The sequence below is a fragment of the Heterodontus francisci genome, chromosome 11, assembly GCF_036365525.1.
Source record: "Heterodontus francisci isolate sHetFra1 chromosome 11, sHetFra1.hap1, whole genome shotgun sequence".
NCBI lineage: Eukaryota > Metazoa > Chordata > Chondrichthyes > Heterodontiformes > Heterodontidae > Heterodontus > Heterodontus francisci.
The window spans coordinates 69,154,759-69,171,699 of record NC_090381.1 but is presented as its reverse complement, the minus strand read 5'-3'; the positions used below and the strand labels follow the sequence as shown (position 1 = coordinate 69,171,699).

The 16,941-nt window shown below is 40.7% G+C and overlaps 1 protein-coding gene across 1 annotated transcript in view; it reads right to left on the bottom strand.

Moving 5' to 3' along the window:
• LOC137375298 (mitofusin-2-like) overlaps positions 1-16,941 on the bottom strand; it is a 94,921-nt gene continuing 77,980 nt past the window's right edge. The window contains exons 16-18 of the mRNA XM_068042251.1: positions 16,302-16,498; positions 7,524-7,658; positions 1-1,548 (exon numbers count right to left, since the gene is read on the bottom strand). Coding sequence (XP_067898352.1) covers positions 1,479-1,548; positions 7,524-7,658; positions 16,302-16,498 — 402 coding nt within the window. The 3' untranslated portion in view covers positions 1-1,478. The remainder of the gene's footprint in view (positions 1,549-7,523; positions 7,659-16,301; positions 16,499-16,941) is intronic.

Genomic DNA, 16,941 nt, shown 5'->3' with positions numbered 1-16,941 from the left:
TCAGTGTAGTTATTGTCTTTATTTAATAATGTTCTTTGGTACGCACAATCAAGATCTGAAACCTAGCACACATCAATTCTCAAGCAATCGGTCTGAAAATGTATTATTCACATTCATTCTGATGGTGATGCTAAATGAAAAGACCATTAAGAACTGAACTTTTAAAGGACATCAGTAAATTATTTAAAAATTCACATCAAAATGTTGCTAATCTATCACAATGATAGAACTTAATTTGCAATCAAGAGCGGCAAAGTCCGATCTGTGAAATTTGGGTTATATTAGCCGCAGGTAGATTACATCCACTTTTAGGCTAGTTGATCTGAAATTTCAATGGTAGAAATGGAGGGTTCTTGGTGCAAGTAATACTTTGATCCTGAGTATTACTGAATAAAGTTTGCACATACATGCTTAACTATTGCAGCCAGTGTAGCTTGATAATTAAATTTTCTTTAAATTTCACATACAAATTGTTAGTGTATTTAAAAATTAGGACAAGGCATTTGCAGCACTCCTGGGAACAACGGTTTCCTGTGCTGTCAATAAATAGCCAATTAAACTGGATTTATTTTATTCATTGCTTTGTTTCCTCCATGACTGACTTCTGCAGTAATATCTGGTCATTAGTTACATGATTAATTGGCTGAAACCTCATTCCCACAACCATTGCTTGCTTTAGGCTTGTACATCAATTTATGGAGATCAACATTTTCTACAGGAACACAGTTTAATGCAAGTGCATCTTATCAATATAACTACGAATTTACATGGAGGGGAAAGACCTGATCAGTAAAATGATAAATTAATTATATGCAAATATGCTTAAGTGGGAATTTGATTTAAGGATTCATATTGGTAAGAATTTTTGTGACGAAAAGCTTTGTGTTTTGACCAGGTAGTACATCCACAATAGTAGACGCCCATGCAGTTCACCAACACATTATTATGTCTCGATAATAAACAAATGTACATGTTATCTGATAATCCTTGTAAATTATCAATATTTCTTGTATCCCTTCCTAGATGCTAAGATCTAATTTTCTTCCTTAAAAGATCCAAGTTGGCAAGTAATCCATTTTCCAATCACTGAAATAATTGTCACATTCACAATTTGGTTTCAAACAATGCTCAATTACGTACTCTTCAGTATTTGTAAGTGACATTTACATGCTCTGCTGAAATATGATGCTGAACATTGAAGTTTTCTCTCCATCTCTAAATACATCAAGGTACGGATAAATCCATTCAGCAATGACTAGTTTTTAAGTGATCTTACTTGAATTTAGACAAATAGTAGGCATCTTTACACCTGGTTAGATTTCTGAAGGGTCAATAAAAAGTATCCCTGAAAACCATGACTGTATATAAAAGGGACTGGAAGTTTGTATTATTCACGCAGCACTATGGCAACATTGGTGACAATCTCCATCAGTGAGGCTATGGGACAAATGTAGATACTAAAAAAGGATAGCAAGTTTTCACTGGTTTGGCTGCAAGTACTGCTTTGTAAATATGTCCAGTTCATTTTCCAGCCATGTTGCTTTGTTTCTGCAAGGAAAATGTTTTGAAAATAAGTACAAGTTAAAAACTATTTCCATTACATACCAATCAAGTTTACAATACTATCAAGTGGCACCTCCCTAAACCAAATAAAAATACTTTAAAACTTGCCTGTTAGTTTTTACAGCAACGTGTATTTATATAGCACGTTTAACATAATAAATATAACATACCAAGGTGCTTCATAGGAGTGTTGTAAAACAAACTTTGACACCACTGGGCCACTTGAGATATTAGGGCAGATGACCAAAAGCTTGGTCAAAGAGGTAGACTTAAAGCAGCGTGTTAAAGGAGGGAAGAGAAGTGGAAAGGAGAAGCGGTTTAGGGAGGGAATTCCAGAGCTTAGGGCCTTGACAGCTGAAGGCACAGCCGCCAATGTAAATTTAAACTATCTACGTTTTTCCCAAATGATGGAAAATTCCAGCAAATCCTCTGTGAACATTGGTAGATTGGCCAACGTTTAGTTTCCAACTTACAGTCTCAGTGCATGACAAATAAGGATTAGAATTTAAATCAGCAAGAGAATTTTCAGATTAACATGTTCCAATTAAGAACAGATTTGAAAATATTTTGCATAAGTAGTAATCCAAAGTCTCAGTAACACCATCTGTAAATGCCATTGTCTTATTGGTACAGATGTAAGATTTGTCATATATGATTCATAGCAATGCAAGTTGGGATATCTCTACGCATGGAAATGCGAGAAACGCAGACATCGAGTAAATAAAGTTTGACAATTACTTGCTTAGTGCATTTTTAAAAACAAAGTAATTCATGCTTGATAAATGTACTGTATCTTAATTGTTCATTATTTACTTGAATGTAACAGATCAATTTCAATTTGTATAATCTTTGGCATGGGAAGCCAATGGTGGCTTTGGAAAAGGGCAATAGAAATGGATGGGAAATACCACCAGTTGGGAGGGTAGGGGAGGAGTTTTATAGAAAAGTAGCTGTGTCCAGTCAAGAATGAACGGAGGTTTCAATGCATTGAACAGATAATTACCTAGGTGGTGCAGTCCTCATTCTTTGAATACCCATCAAGCTTCACTGGCTCTGAGGAAAATTATATACTTTGCACACACATGAAAATGTTGTTTCGACATTGTTTTATGTTGTAGGCAAGCTCAAGGACCTCTGCCACACTGCCAGATCATTTTTTTTTTTACATGAATCTAAATGAAAACTGATTAATCAACAACTTCTCGCCCCCCCCATTCCCCAAAAATATGATTGCCTTGATGGGTCTGCAGAGATGCATAAATAAAATCATGGTGTTGCGTAGGATATGTATAATTTGAAGAATGAAGAACAAAGTTGGAAATCTATTTATCTTCATTTGAACATCCTCCATATAGCATAGGAATGTACTACCTTTCAGGAGAGGAGGGGGGTGAGTTTTAAGGGCTGCCTGGTCATAGACCCAAATCAAATACAGCTGAGCTAAAATAAAGGCTTGCAGTTTAATAACTGCAAGCTGAAACTAGAACACCACTTACAATTCATTTTTCTCATACAAGAAATTTAAATTACCATGTTTGAAGAGATTCAAAAGATGAGTAAATTAGGCATGCAAAGAACTAAACTAAGGTCCAAACTGGTAAATGTAGAGGGTCTAAATGGATAAGATTTCCAAATAGCTTTCATAATATGTGATACTAATGATCCAAACATTTGGATCAAATACTGAGTTAACTACATGACAAATGTTGAAGGCACTATAGCATATGCTGGATATAATAAAGGAAGAACAAAGTTATGAGAATATCAAACTTTTTTAAAATGTCTCTAGGAATTTTAAGCCTTGCATGGGTTATAGCTGGGTCTTCTAAAATTAAACTACAAAGTCCAGCTCTTGATTTCAGACACACAGCTCTAAGGAGATGTACTGCAACCACAGTCATACATTATGGTGTTGAAGAGACCAAAGGGCAGCACCTTCTATTTGTAGCTTTGCCCCTGAAATTGAACCCAAGAAAATTCTAATGTACCTCCATATGGCAGTAACCATCTTTTAAGTCTATGATTACTAATCAAGACACCTGGCCATAGCAGCTACATATGGCAATAGTCTGAGCATTTAACATTTTCTTCTGTTCGAAATCAGTTCAAAGCTTAATTCTTTTATTGGGAAGAGCATCTCATCTTTTTGGAGACTATAAAATGTCTCTCCTGTTTGAGGGTGACCTCTTGTTGCCCTCAATGAGTAGTTTGAATATCTTCATTGGTTCTACCCATGGAATTTGAAGAATGCATTCAGCAAATGAAAAGGGTAACCTTCCCTGATCATTTCGAACACCCATGAGCTTGTTTTAACTCTTCTCTTTATGACTACAAAGTTCTATAGGGAGCCCTCTACTTGAGCCCTAGGCAACTTAAAGATACATTGAGTCCTTTATGTAGGGCTGGTGGCTTGGTCCTGGGACAGTCTCTGGCAAGAATCATTAGGTGTCCATTTTGTTTAGGGTGGTGAAACACTTTTGGATACACTGCCTGGAAATCCTATACGAGCTATGAAAGGACTGATTTGGGTTTTATTGTGAAGGAGATTCTGGAGAGTTTCTGCATTTCATAGCCATTCTAGTCATTGTATATGTTCTTAAAACGATTCAAAGACTTTCTCCACTTGCATGCCTCCCCACCCACACCAAAATAACCCTTTCCGATTGAAGATTAGTTCTTGTTGGAATTCACATGAAATTGATTCTAAGGATAGTCACAACAAGCAGTGAAACAATGCCAAAATACATGCATCACCTCTCTCTTGAGCGATCTTCTGCCCAGTGCAGCAGACTGTATTTGGTTGGCATAAATGGGTGTAAATGAAGGTGAAAAACGTGACTGCTTTTCAGTGAGAACCTGGGGGGTTATATTCCTATGTGGTGCATTTCCCATGCAAGGAAAGCACTTGAAGGAGAGCTGTTGAACTTACTAAGAAGCTAGGTAAGTACATGAGGGAGAAGATGAAGTGAGACGAGGCTCATGTGGAGCATAGACCTGTTTTGCCACATGGGCTGTTTCTGTGCTGTAAATTCTATGAATGTGATTCAGGTACTGTATAAAAGCTCTGGAAAATCTCTCTGGATTCTGTACACTCAGTCTATTCTTGAATTTGTACCACATGTTTATGATGTTGGGCCCAGACCCTAATGCATGGGCTTTACAAGGATGTAGTCATGACAAACCAGATGAAAATTTCTTGCGATTTGGGAAAGACTGAGAGAAAAGAGATTCCTGCCTTGGGTAATCCTGGAGCAAGTATGCTAAGATTTTGAGCAACTCTAGCATTAAATGCCTCTGAATTTGGTGTGCTGATCTAACAAACCTGCCTAGAAATGCCTGCAGATTAATGAAGAAAACATTTCAGCATCTTGGGTCTCCATTGGGCAAGATTTGGTCTACTTTGCGATATACAGATTCATGGTTAAGAGTCCATAAAAACCTTACGATCAGCCAATTGGACAAAGTGCTTTGCAACTTCAAGTCATTCTGGTTAGGGTTTCAGGTTTGCAACTTTAAGAGACATTACATGGATGCCTGAGAGGGAGGCTCTCGCATTGTAAATGGGGACCATGTCTACGCAGTCAATGTTAGGTTATTTACTTCCCAGAAGGGACTGGGATTACTGTCCCAAGCTCCTTAAGAAGTTTTTTTTTTGGTTATCACTAGTTTTATCAGGACAGCTTCAGTGAGAGCAAAAGATTTTTATTTGAACATATGAATTAGGAGCAGAAGTAGGCCATTCAGCCCCTCGAGCCTGCTCCACCATTCAATAAGATCATGGCTGATCTGTTTGTGTCTCGAATTTCACACTCCCATCTACCCCGATAACCTTTGATTCCCTTGTCCAACAAGAATCTATCTACGTCCGCCTTAAAAATATTCAATGACCCCGCCTCCACCACCTTCTGAGGCAGAGTTCCAAAGTCGCACAACCCTCAGAGAAAAAATTTCTCTTCATCTCTGTCCTAAAAGGGCGACCCCTAATTTTAAAACTGTGCCCCTTAGTTCTGCTCTCACCCACTAGAGGAAACATCCTTTCCACATCCATCTTGTCAAGACCGTTCAGGATCTTATATACTTCAATCAAGTCCCCCCTCACTCTTCTAAAATCCAGTGAAAACAAGCCCAGTCTGTCCAACCTTTCCTCATAAGACAACCCGCTCATTCCAGGCATCAATCTAGTAAACCTCCTCTGAACCGTCTCCAACGCATTTACATCCCTCCTTAAATAAGGAGATCAAAACTGCACACAGTATTTGAGATGCGGTCTCACCAATTCCCTGTATAACAAACACAACATCCTTACTTTTATTTTCAATTCCTCTTGTAATAAACGATAGCATTCCATTAGCCTTCTTTATTATTTGCATACTAACTTTTTGTGACTTGTGAACAAGAACACCTAGATTCCTCTGCACCTTGGAGTTCCCGGAGTTGTTCTCTGTTTAAGTAACACTCTGCTTTTTCTTTTTAAATTCTTCCTACCAAAGTTCACAACTTCATATTTTCCTACATTATACTCCATCTGTCAGATTTTTGTCCACTCACCCAACCTATCTACATCAGTCTGCAACCTCCTTATGTCCCCTTCACAACATACTTTCCTACCTATCTTTGTGTCATCGGCAAATTTAACTACCATGCCATCGCTCCCCTCACCTAAGTCATTGATATAAATTGCAAAAAGCTGAGACCCCTGCAGGACTCCATTCGTCACTTTCTGCCAGCCAGCCAATCTTCTATCCATGCTAATGTTACCCCCTACACCATGAGCTCTTACTTAGCTCAATAATCTTTTTGGTGGCACCTTGTCAAATGCCTTCTGGAAATCCAAGTACAGTACATCAACAGGCTCCCCTTTATCCACAATGCATGTTTCCCCTTCAAAGAACTCCAATTAATTGGTTAAACATGATTTCCCTTTCACAAAACCATGCTGAGTATTCCCGATTACCTTGAGTTTTTCTAAGTGCCCAGCTATGGCCTCCTTAATGATCGATTCTATTCGAGAATTCCTATACAAGGGAAATCTCGTCTTGTTAGATCATTGATACTGCCTTAGCTGCACTGGTTAATTTACCCTTGGTATCGACAAAACTGCAGGTAGTATTTGTGGTTCCTGAGATCACAAATATGCATTCTTAGTATTGTCTGACACAGGCAAATTCTCAGCTATTGAGTACCCAGTAATGTTGATAGGTTGTTAGCAGGATTTCTTAGGCTTTTGACTTTGTGAACTCTCATCCTACATATAGTGCAGCTTTCAGCGAATGTGAGGCAAATGTGTCAAGTTCCAGGGTCATATTTTGTTAATGTTATGCAACAGTGAGTGTCAGCAATTGCGAATATGCTACTGTTTTTGCAAAAGTCTTTGGCAGATGCTGACAACTTATGGAGCCTTCAATTTTTTTTGAGGCAGTGTGAAATATGGGTCAGCGCTGGCTGGAGTACTGTATGACCACGGCCCAGCTAGGGCACACACTCTGTGCCGAATCTAAAATTATAATTTGACTTCCTGCCCCTTTTGTTTTTGACTTCTTTATTTTCTACCACTATGATTTAGGGAACATGTAATTGGTCCATGGTACTTCCTAACCTACAACTTGTTTTCTACTGTTGCTCAGCTAATAGCATTGATTTTCATTTTGTTTCTCAGATGTTTGCCCCAGCAACAATAATTTGTATGCTGATATTTCCCTGGAGATATATCGATTGTCCTTTCTAAATTCCTAGGAACTAGAAAAAGGCAAAAACTCAGATGGTTCATTTTAATCATCACAGGTTTTTTGGGATTAGTTGGATTTTTAGCAAACCTGGAACATTGTAATCATTTTGAACTAAAGACATGGTTAAACAATTGAGGTAAAGTGATCACCTTGCTTGCATTGAAATTTGTTTAGCTATATAAACATTTCAGGAATTAAAAGGTAGGTACAATGAAAATATCAAAACAATATCACCTCAGCAGCTTTGATCGGTTTTGTGTGGACTCTAAGAGTTCGATCTTTTTGTTCAGGCTGGCGACTGCTTCTTCTAAATTTTTCTCAGTTACATCTACCTGCTGGCATAGTCGAGCAAAGGTACTGGTCATTTCCCTGAAAGAAAGAACAAAGGCAAAAAGAACAGAATTTTGTTTATCTAGTAAAATAAAACTACTGTTGATTGTATTTATCTTTGGATGTTGCAGTGACTTGCAGAGACCTTTTATGTCAGGTTTTTGCACTCTTTACGTTGCTCTGGGATTGCTAAGGGCTCTACAAGAGAAAAACGGGACTGTGCCTGCAATAGTCGCAGGCCCATACTGTCATGGTAATGAGGTAGGAGGTGCACCTTGCTGTTCCTCCTCAACTTCCTGTGTTTGCTTCCCAGGGCATCTTTTTCCAATGGTGCCCCAAGAAGCTAGCAGTGAGACTTGCAACAGGATCCTCCTCAGTTTAGAGGGCATGAGTGAATCATGCAGCAAAGCGATAAATGGCCAACAGTTAGATGGCGCTCCTTTTCTTACAAAACCCATCCAATTTTGGGATCTGGCGGTGTTTTGACTGTTTCACTCCAACAGCAGCCAGACAGCTGAGGCTAATAGCCAGTGCTGCATTTTCAAGCCTCTTTCCATTCCCCTCCCTCCACCTGTACCCGCATAGCGACCTCTGGTGAACTGATCTTTAGTCCCCTTTTAGTGTGCCCTGGCATCCTGAGCTCATCTGCCTTCTGGGATGCCGGCTCAAGCAGATAGTGTGCATCTTTGGTAGCCTGTTTCAATGAGTTGAAACCCTCATCCACAATTCTGGCATCTCAAGACTCAATTATGTCCTAATGCTATGTTTTCTCACATCTGAGCTGCAACCTAATTAAGCTCTGACTTATTCAAAATGCACCCAATCCCACACAAAGTCTGGCTCACCTATGACTTTAATTCTTGGCAACTTCCACTGGCTCCCATCACCCAGGGCACTAATTTCAAAATCTTCATCCTTCTCTTTAAATCTTTTGACAGCCTCAACCCTCCCAACTTTTGCAACCTCTCGATCCCTAACTCGAGTTGGACATATTCCTGGAGGTATCACATAACCTCTTGCTTTAAACAGGCTGTCATGCTTCTGCCATTAATTGCCTGATAAATGTTAAATCTAAGTTTCTCTCTTCACAGATGTTGCTGAGCTAGAGTGCAACACAATCCCCGAGCACAGGGTTGCTTTCCCAATGTATGCTAGTGCCGCCCAACTCGACCTCTCTGGCATCACCATCGACTCCAGAGCTACCTGTCGGACATAATGTCACAACTTTCCATAGCACACCACCAGAAAATCTGAGGCTATCCTGTTAAGCTCTTAAGGCCTTCACTAGCTGTTTGACCAGACTGCAACAGATGGTCTGCAATCTGAGCTTGATCAGCAATCCTGAGCTGAGCTGCCCTTTGCGAACACCTAGAGAACACTATCCACTTATACCCCCACCTCATCAAACACATTTCATCAACAGTTCCTAATCAGCCTCATACCCTCAAAAATGCCCGTTGATGCACAACTACTACACAAAGTCCCACACTCCTATTTACCTCAGTCTTTGCCATGCTCCACTGGCTCAATGCCCCAGCAAACAGACCACTTGGTCCTTATTCTCACTTTTGAATCCCTCCATTGCCTGGCCCACATTACTCCAGAAATTCTCTCCAATCATCTCCAAGGAAGAAAAATTGCTGGGCTATGGGGAAAAAGCAGGGGAGTAGGACTAATTAGAGAACTGGATGGATCTATCAAAGAGCCAGGACACAATGGCCTACTTCTGTGCTGTATGATTCAATTCTATGATTAACTTAATTTCATTCCTGGACAAGGCCCTACCAAAAGGCAGGTCTGCCCCAAGAGTGTGACTGGGCCATTTCAACAAATTTGAAATTTGGGTGTACCTCCACCAGACAGCAGAGTACACTTCATGTACACTCCATTGAGCAGGACAGGGGAACAGAAGCAATATCAGGGCCATGATGTCATCAAAACAAAGAACAAAGGTCTCCATTTTTGTAGTTAAGCACAACCTGCCAATCTGCCAAGCTGTCATTGCAGCAGCTTATTCGGGAGCAGAGAGTGCGAGCGAGTGAGCAGCTGGGAAGGTCAGTTTCAGCTTAAACTTAATTTCCTTTTGTTTTCGGCGGACCAAGGGGCTGCTGGGTAAGTAAAACCCTATATATTTGGGCCGTTTCTGAACTCGAGACACCACACGGGTACTGTCTCCCAGCCGCCCTCCTCCTCTAACCAAAAAAAAGGACTCGGTGGTGTGTAGATAAGGTAAGGCTTTTTCTACTTTGTTTTTTATCATGTGATTGGTAAAAACTTTTCGTTCCTTTTTTATTTATCTAAGTTTCAGACAAAGTTAAGCTTAAGATTAAAAATGGCAGGAGATCTCAGACCCGTGTTATGCTCCTCTTGCTCAATGTGGGAGCTCAGGGACACGGCTGATGTCCCTGACTCCTTCACGTGCAGGAAGTGTGTCCAGCTGCAGCTCTTGTTAGACCGCATGACTGCTCTGGAGCTGCAGATGGACTCACTTTGGAGCATCCGCGATGCTGAGGAGGTAGTGGATAGCACGTTTAGCGAATTGGTCACACCGCAGATTAGGATTGCTGAGGGAGAAAGGGAATGGGTGACCAAAAGGCAGAAAAAGAGCAGGAAGGCAGTGCAGGTGTCCCCTGCGGTCATCTCCCTCCAAAACAGGTATACTGTTTTGGATACTGTTGAGGGAGATGGCTCACCAGGGGAAGGCAGCAGTAGCCAGGTTCATGGCACTGTGGCTGGCTGTGCTGTTCAGAAGGGCGGGAAAAAGAGTGGAAGGGCGATAGTCATAGGGGATGCGATTGTAAGGGGAGTAGATAGGCGGTTCTGTGGTCGAAAACGAGACTCCCGAATGGTATGTTGCCTCCCAGATGCACGGGTCAGGGATGTCTCAGATCGGCTGCAGAACATTCTGAAGGGGGAGGGTGAACAGCCAGTTGTCGTTGTGCACATAGGCACCAATGATATAGGTAAAAAACGGGATGAGGTCCTACAAGCAGAATTTAGGGAGTTAGGAGCCAAGTTAAAAAGTAGGACCTCAGAGGTAGTAATCTCAGGATTGCTACCAGTGCCACGTGATAGTCAGAGTAGAAATGAAAGAATAGTCAGGATGAATACGTGGCTTGAGAGATGGTGCAGGAGGGAGGGGTTCAGATTTTTGGGACATTGGGACCGGTTCTGGGGGAGGTGGGACTATTACAAATTGGATAGTCTACACCTGGGCCGGACTGGAACCAATGTCCTTGGGGGTGCTTTTGCTAACGCTGTTGGGGAGGGTTTAAACTAATGTGGCAGGGGGATGGGAACCAAATGAGATCAGTGGACAGTAAGGAGGTAGTAACTAAAGCCTGTAAGGAACTAGATAATGACGTCAGCGTGACTAAGGGAAAGAGTAGGCAGAGAGCAGATGATGAAAGCAAAGGGACTGGTGGTCTGAAGTGCATTTGTTTTAATGCAAGAAGTGTAGTAGGTAAGGCAGATGAACTCAGGGCTTGGATTAGTACCTGGGAGTATGATATCATTGCTATTACTGAGACTTGGTTGAGGGATGGGCATGATTGGCAACTAAATATCCCAGGATACCGATGCTTCAGGTGGGATAGAGAGGGAGGTAAAAGGGGTGGAGGAGTTGCATTACTGGTCAAAGAGGATATCACAGCTGTACTGAAGGAAGGCACTATGGAGGATTCGAGCTGTGAGGCAATATGGGCAGAACTCAGAAATAGGAAGGGTGCGGTATCAATGTTGGGGCTGTACTACAGGCCTCCCAACAGCGAGCGTGAGATAGAGGTACAAATATGTAAACAGATTATGGAAAGATGTAGGAGCAACAGGGTGGTGGTGATAGGAGATTTTATTTTTCCCAACATTGACTGGGATTCACTTAGTGTTAGAGGTCTAGAAGGAGCAGAATTTGTAAGGAGCATCTAGGAGGGTTTTCTAGAGCAGTATGTAAATAGTCCAACTCGGGAAGGGGCCATACTAGACCTGGTGTTGGGGAATGAGCCCGGCCAGGTGGTTGAAGTTTCAGTAGGGGACTACTTTGGGAATAGTGATCACAATTCCGTAAGTTTTAGAATACTCATGGACAAAGACGAGAGTGGTCCCAAAGGAAGAGTGCTAAATTGGGGGAAGGCCAACGATTCCAAAATTCGGCAGGAGCTGGGGAATGTAGATTGGGAGCAGCTGTTTGAAGGTAAATCCACATGTGATATGTGGGAGGCTTTTAAAGAAAGGTTGATTAGCGTGCAGGAGAGACATGTTCCTGTGAAAATGAGGGGTAGAAATGGCAAGATTAGGGAACCATGGATGACAGTGAAATTGTGACACTAGCTAAGAGGAAAAAGGAAGCATACATAAGGTCTAGGCGGCTGAAGAAAGACGAAGCTTTGGAAGAATATCGGGAATGTAGGACCAATCTGAAACGAGGAATTAAGAGGGCTAAATGGGGTCATGAAATATCTTTAGCAAACAGGGTTAAGGAAAATTCCAAAGCCTTTTATTCATATATAAGGAGCAAGAGGCTTGGATGGCCGAAGGGCCTGTTCCTGTGCTGTAATTTTCAGTTCTTTGTATAGTACACATCCATAAAAAGATTTATTTCCCCACACATACAACAACAAATTAAGGCTGTCCAAGATACATCATGGAGCCACAACAAATAACTAAACATAAAAATCGAAGAAAAATGCAGCATCAGGAGATGTACTTAAGCTGCTATTTATCAAATGGTTCTTTCGCCCAAATCTAGATAAAATGGACGTATTTGTTTGGGGAAAGTTAAAAACAATAACATCTGGGCTATTAGCTGAACCAAGAGAAAATTGGTGTAGGAAAAATAAGATTAGACAGTTAATTGTGTGGCTCAAAGATTGGGGTGGGAGAAATGGGTTTCAATTCATGGGGCACTGGCACCAGTATGCGGAAAGTGGAAGCTGTACTGATGGGACAGTATACACCTGCACCGTGCTGGGACCAGTGTCCTGGTGAGTCGCACAACTAGGGCAGTAGAGAGGGCTTTAAACTAAATAGTGGGGGCAAGGGATCAAGTGAGGGATGATGTGATAATTGAAAGACAGAGGAGAAGGCAAGGGAGCAAGATATCAATAAGGATAATGATAATCAGGCAGAAAGGGTCAGTGCGTACAAACTCAAGAGTGAGCCAGCAGATAAGACTAGAGATTGCGAACTAGCAGAATATGGGGAGGTTCAGGAGAGGGGAGATTTAGAAATCCAAAGGGAAAGGCCAAGGCATCAGAACAGTATAGTGTTGTGGGTAAAGACAAGCAAAATGGGACAGGAAGGGTCAGAGAATTTAACAAAAATTATACATCAGCAAATAAAGTCATTGAACGGAACAGAAGCAAAAAAATGAAATTAAAGGTTCTTTATCTGAATGCGCGAAGCATTTGCAATAAGATGATCTAGTGGCACTAATAGAGGTACATGATTTAGATCTAATCATCATCACAGAGACATAGTTACATGGTGATCAAAGTTGGGAAATAAATATTCCAGGGTACACAATATTTCAGAAAGACAGACAGAATAGCAAAGGAGGAGGGGTGGCACTGATAGTAAAGGATGGCATAAGGGCATTAGTGAGAAAGGATCTGGCCTCAGAAGATCATGAAGTAGAATCACTATGGATGGAAATAAGGAATAGCAAGAATCAGAAAACACTGGTGGGAGTAGTTTATAGGCCTCCTAACAGTAGTTGGACAGAACATTAAACAAGAAATCATTGGGGCTTGTAAAAAAGGAAATGTAATAATTGTGGGGGAATTTAATCTGCATATAGACTGGGACAATGAAATTGGAAAAGTTCCACACCAGAAATAGGCAGAATCTAAGGAATTCTGGAAAATCATAGCCAGCGCATCCATTATCTCTGCAGCTATCTCTTTTAGAACCCTAGGGTGTGGGCCATCTGGTCTAGATGAGTTTGTAGGTGGTTTTCAGGTCAGTTTCTTGGAGCAATATGTTGTAAAGCCAACTAGGGATAAAGCTATCTTAGATCTAGTATTATGTAAAGAAGCAGGGTTAATTAGCAATGTCATCGTAAAAGATCCACTGGGAAACAGTGATCATAATGTCATTGAATTCCATGTTAAGTTTGAAAATGACATGCTCTAATCACAAACAAGGATCTTAAACTTAAAAAAAGACAATTAATAGGCATGAGAGGAAAACTGGCTAAGGTAAATTGGGTAAATAGACTGAAGAGGTATGGCAGTAAATGAACAGTGGGAAACATTTAAAGAAACAATTCAAAATGTTCAACAAAAATATATTCTATTGAAAAACAAAAACTCAGCAAGAAAGACCCATTCATGGCTTACTCAGGAAGTTAAGGATAGTGTTAGATTAAAAGAAGAGGCTTACAATGTCGCAAAAAAAGAGCAAGTCTAAGGATTGGGAGTGTTCTAGAAACCAGCATAGGGCCACCAAAAGATTGATAAAAAGGTAAAATAAAAAAAGTAAACTAGCCAGCAATATAAAAACAGATTGCAAGACCTTTTATGAGTATATAAAAAGGAAGAGAGTAGCTAAATTAGACATTGGTCCCTTAGAGGCAGAGACAGGAGAAATCATCATGGGGAATAAGGAAATGGCAGAGGCATTGAACAAATATTTTGTGTCTGTCTTCACAGTAGAAGCACAAGTTCCATACCAGAAATAGGCAGTACCCTAGGGGCCAAAAAGAGTGAGCAAATTAAAGAAACTCATATCAGCAGGGAAAAAGCATTGGAGAAACCTGAGGGACTAAAATCTGACAAGTCCCGGGGACCAGATGGCCCACACCCTAGGATTCTAGAAGAGAAATAGCTGCAGAAATAATGGATGCGCTGGCTATGATTTTCCAGAATTCCTTAGATTCAGGAATGATCCCATCAGACTGGAAGTTGGCAAATGTTATGCTGCTTTTCAAGAAAGGAGGTAGAGAGAAAACAGGGAACTACAGGCCAGTTAGCCTAACATCAGTGGTTGGGAAGATGCTGGAAACTATTATTAAAGAAGTCTTAACATTGAACTTGGAAAAGCATAGTACGATTAGAACAAATCAGCATGGTTTTACTAAAGGGGGATCCTGTTTGACAAATTTATTAAGAGTGTTTTTGAGGATGTAACCAGTAGGGTAGATAAAGGAGAACCAGTAGGTACCTGGATTTTCAAAAGGCATTCAATAAGGTGCCACATAAAAGATGAATAAGCAAGGGTTCATGGTGTTGGGGGTAACATACTAGAGTGGATTGAGGTTTGGTTAACAGACAGGAAGTAGAGAGTGGGCATAAATGGGGCATTTTCAAGTTGGAGGTAGTGAATAGTGGGGTGCTGCAAGGATCAGTGCTGGGGCCTCAGCTATTTACACTCTATATTAATGACTTAGATGAAAAGACGGAGAGTAATGTATGTAAATTTGCTGATAATACAAAGGTAGGTGAAAAGGTAAGCTGTGGGGAGGACATAGAGAGGCTGCAAAGAGATATAGACAGGTTAAGTGAGGGGGCAACAAGATGGCAACTGGGATATAATATAGGGCAGTGTGAAGTTCACTTTGGTCGTAAAAATAGAAAAGCAGAATATTTTTTTAAAAGGTGTGAAGGTAAGTGTTGATGTTCAGAGAGACTTGGGGACACTCATACAAGGAACGCAGAAAGTTAACATGCAGGTACAGCAGGCTACTAGGAAGGCAAATGGCATGTTGGCCTTTATTGCAAGGGATTGGAATACAGGAATAAAGAAGTCTTACTAAGATTATACAGGGCTTTGGTGAGACCGGACCTGGTGTGAAGTTTTGGTCTCCACATTTAAGAAAGGATATACTTGTATTGGAGACAGTACAGCGAAGGTTCACTAGATTGGTCCCTGGGATGAGGGGGCTGTCCTATGATGAGAGGCTAAGGAAATTGCGCCTGTATTCTCTGGAGTTTAGAAGAATGAGAGATGATCTCATTGAAATATATAAGATTCTAAAGGGGCTGAATAGGGTAGACACAGATTATTTCTGGTCAGGGAATCTAAAACTCGGGCACACAGTCTCAGGAAAAGGGGCCGACCATTCAGGACTGAGATGAGGAGAGATTACTTCACTCTAAGGGTTATGAATCTTTGGAATTCTCTACCCCAGAAGGCTGTGGATGCTCCATCATTGAATACATTAAAGGCTGGGATAAACAGATTTTTGGTCTCAGGGAATCAAGGGAAATGACGAGCAGGCAGGAAAGTGGAGTTGAATCCTATTATCAGCCATGATCGTTTTGAATGGCGGAGCAGGCTCGATGGGCCATATGGTCTAGTCCTGCTCCCAATTCTTGTGTTCCTGTGTAATCACTATTAATTTAAGTGGCGATTGATCAAATAAGACTTGCCTCAAGGTCAGTTGTTCAGAAAAAAACATTGCTAAGGTTCTTTTTTTGAAGTTACAACACAAATCTGAGCGTTTTATTTAAAGAACCGTTGAACATACAAAAATAATGGACAGGAAAAGACGAGCTGGTCCAGTGAGCCTATAAGCATTCAGTCATGTTGATATTAGATATCAGCATCCTCAATGCTCCCACCCACCAGCAACTAAGTAATCATCTTAAAGAGGGAAAAACCCTAGGCTAATTGAGAAAAACAAATCTCTGGGAAGTTCCTCTTCAACCCCGGAAGCGATGTAACGCAATGGTGAAAGGTACTTACTGATGGACTTGATGGCTACAATTTGCACTTGTAAAACTAACAACCATCTGCAATTTCTCTGTAGCATAGTCCACAAACTGGCGCTTGAAAGCTCGCTCCTTTGCCTTTGTTGTCCATGTTAGACGTTCATACATGTACAATATACTGTAGAGACTTAGAGCAATAGCTATAAGTCTCCAGCCCACAGCTCTGAAAATCTAGGGTAAAAATCATGAGAAAGCTTTAATTTACAATCACACTATTTATATAAAAATTACTGTAAATCTGGTAATGTGGACCTTCATCCAGAAACTACAGGGACACACCTTCACCCAGAAATGACAAGGAGAGATATGGATTTTGTCTGCCTATATAGGGTAAAGTTTTGGATAACATGCATGGCATTTTAAAAATATAATAGCTTAATTTTGCATTAAATATTTCTGCTGCTCTTTCAATTATTGGTAGCATGAAAATTCAATAACCAGCAACACCTTTATCTTGGAGTGGTACAGTATAAATGGAGACATATATATTATACTAACCAGGTAACTGCAACCATATTTCTCCTAAACTTAAAAATTACAGCAGTGAAAGTTCATCACGATTAGCCACTAATTGGGGAAAAAAGGCATCAAGCCAATCTTGGAGCTTGAATTAT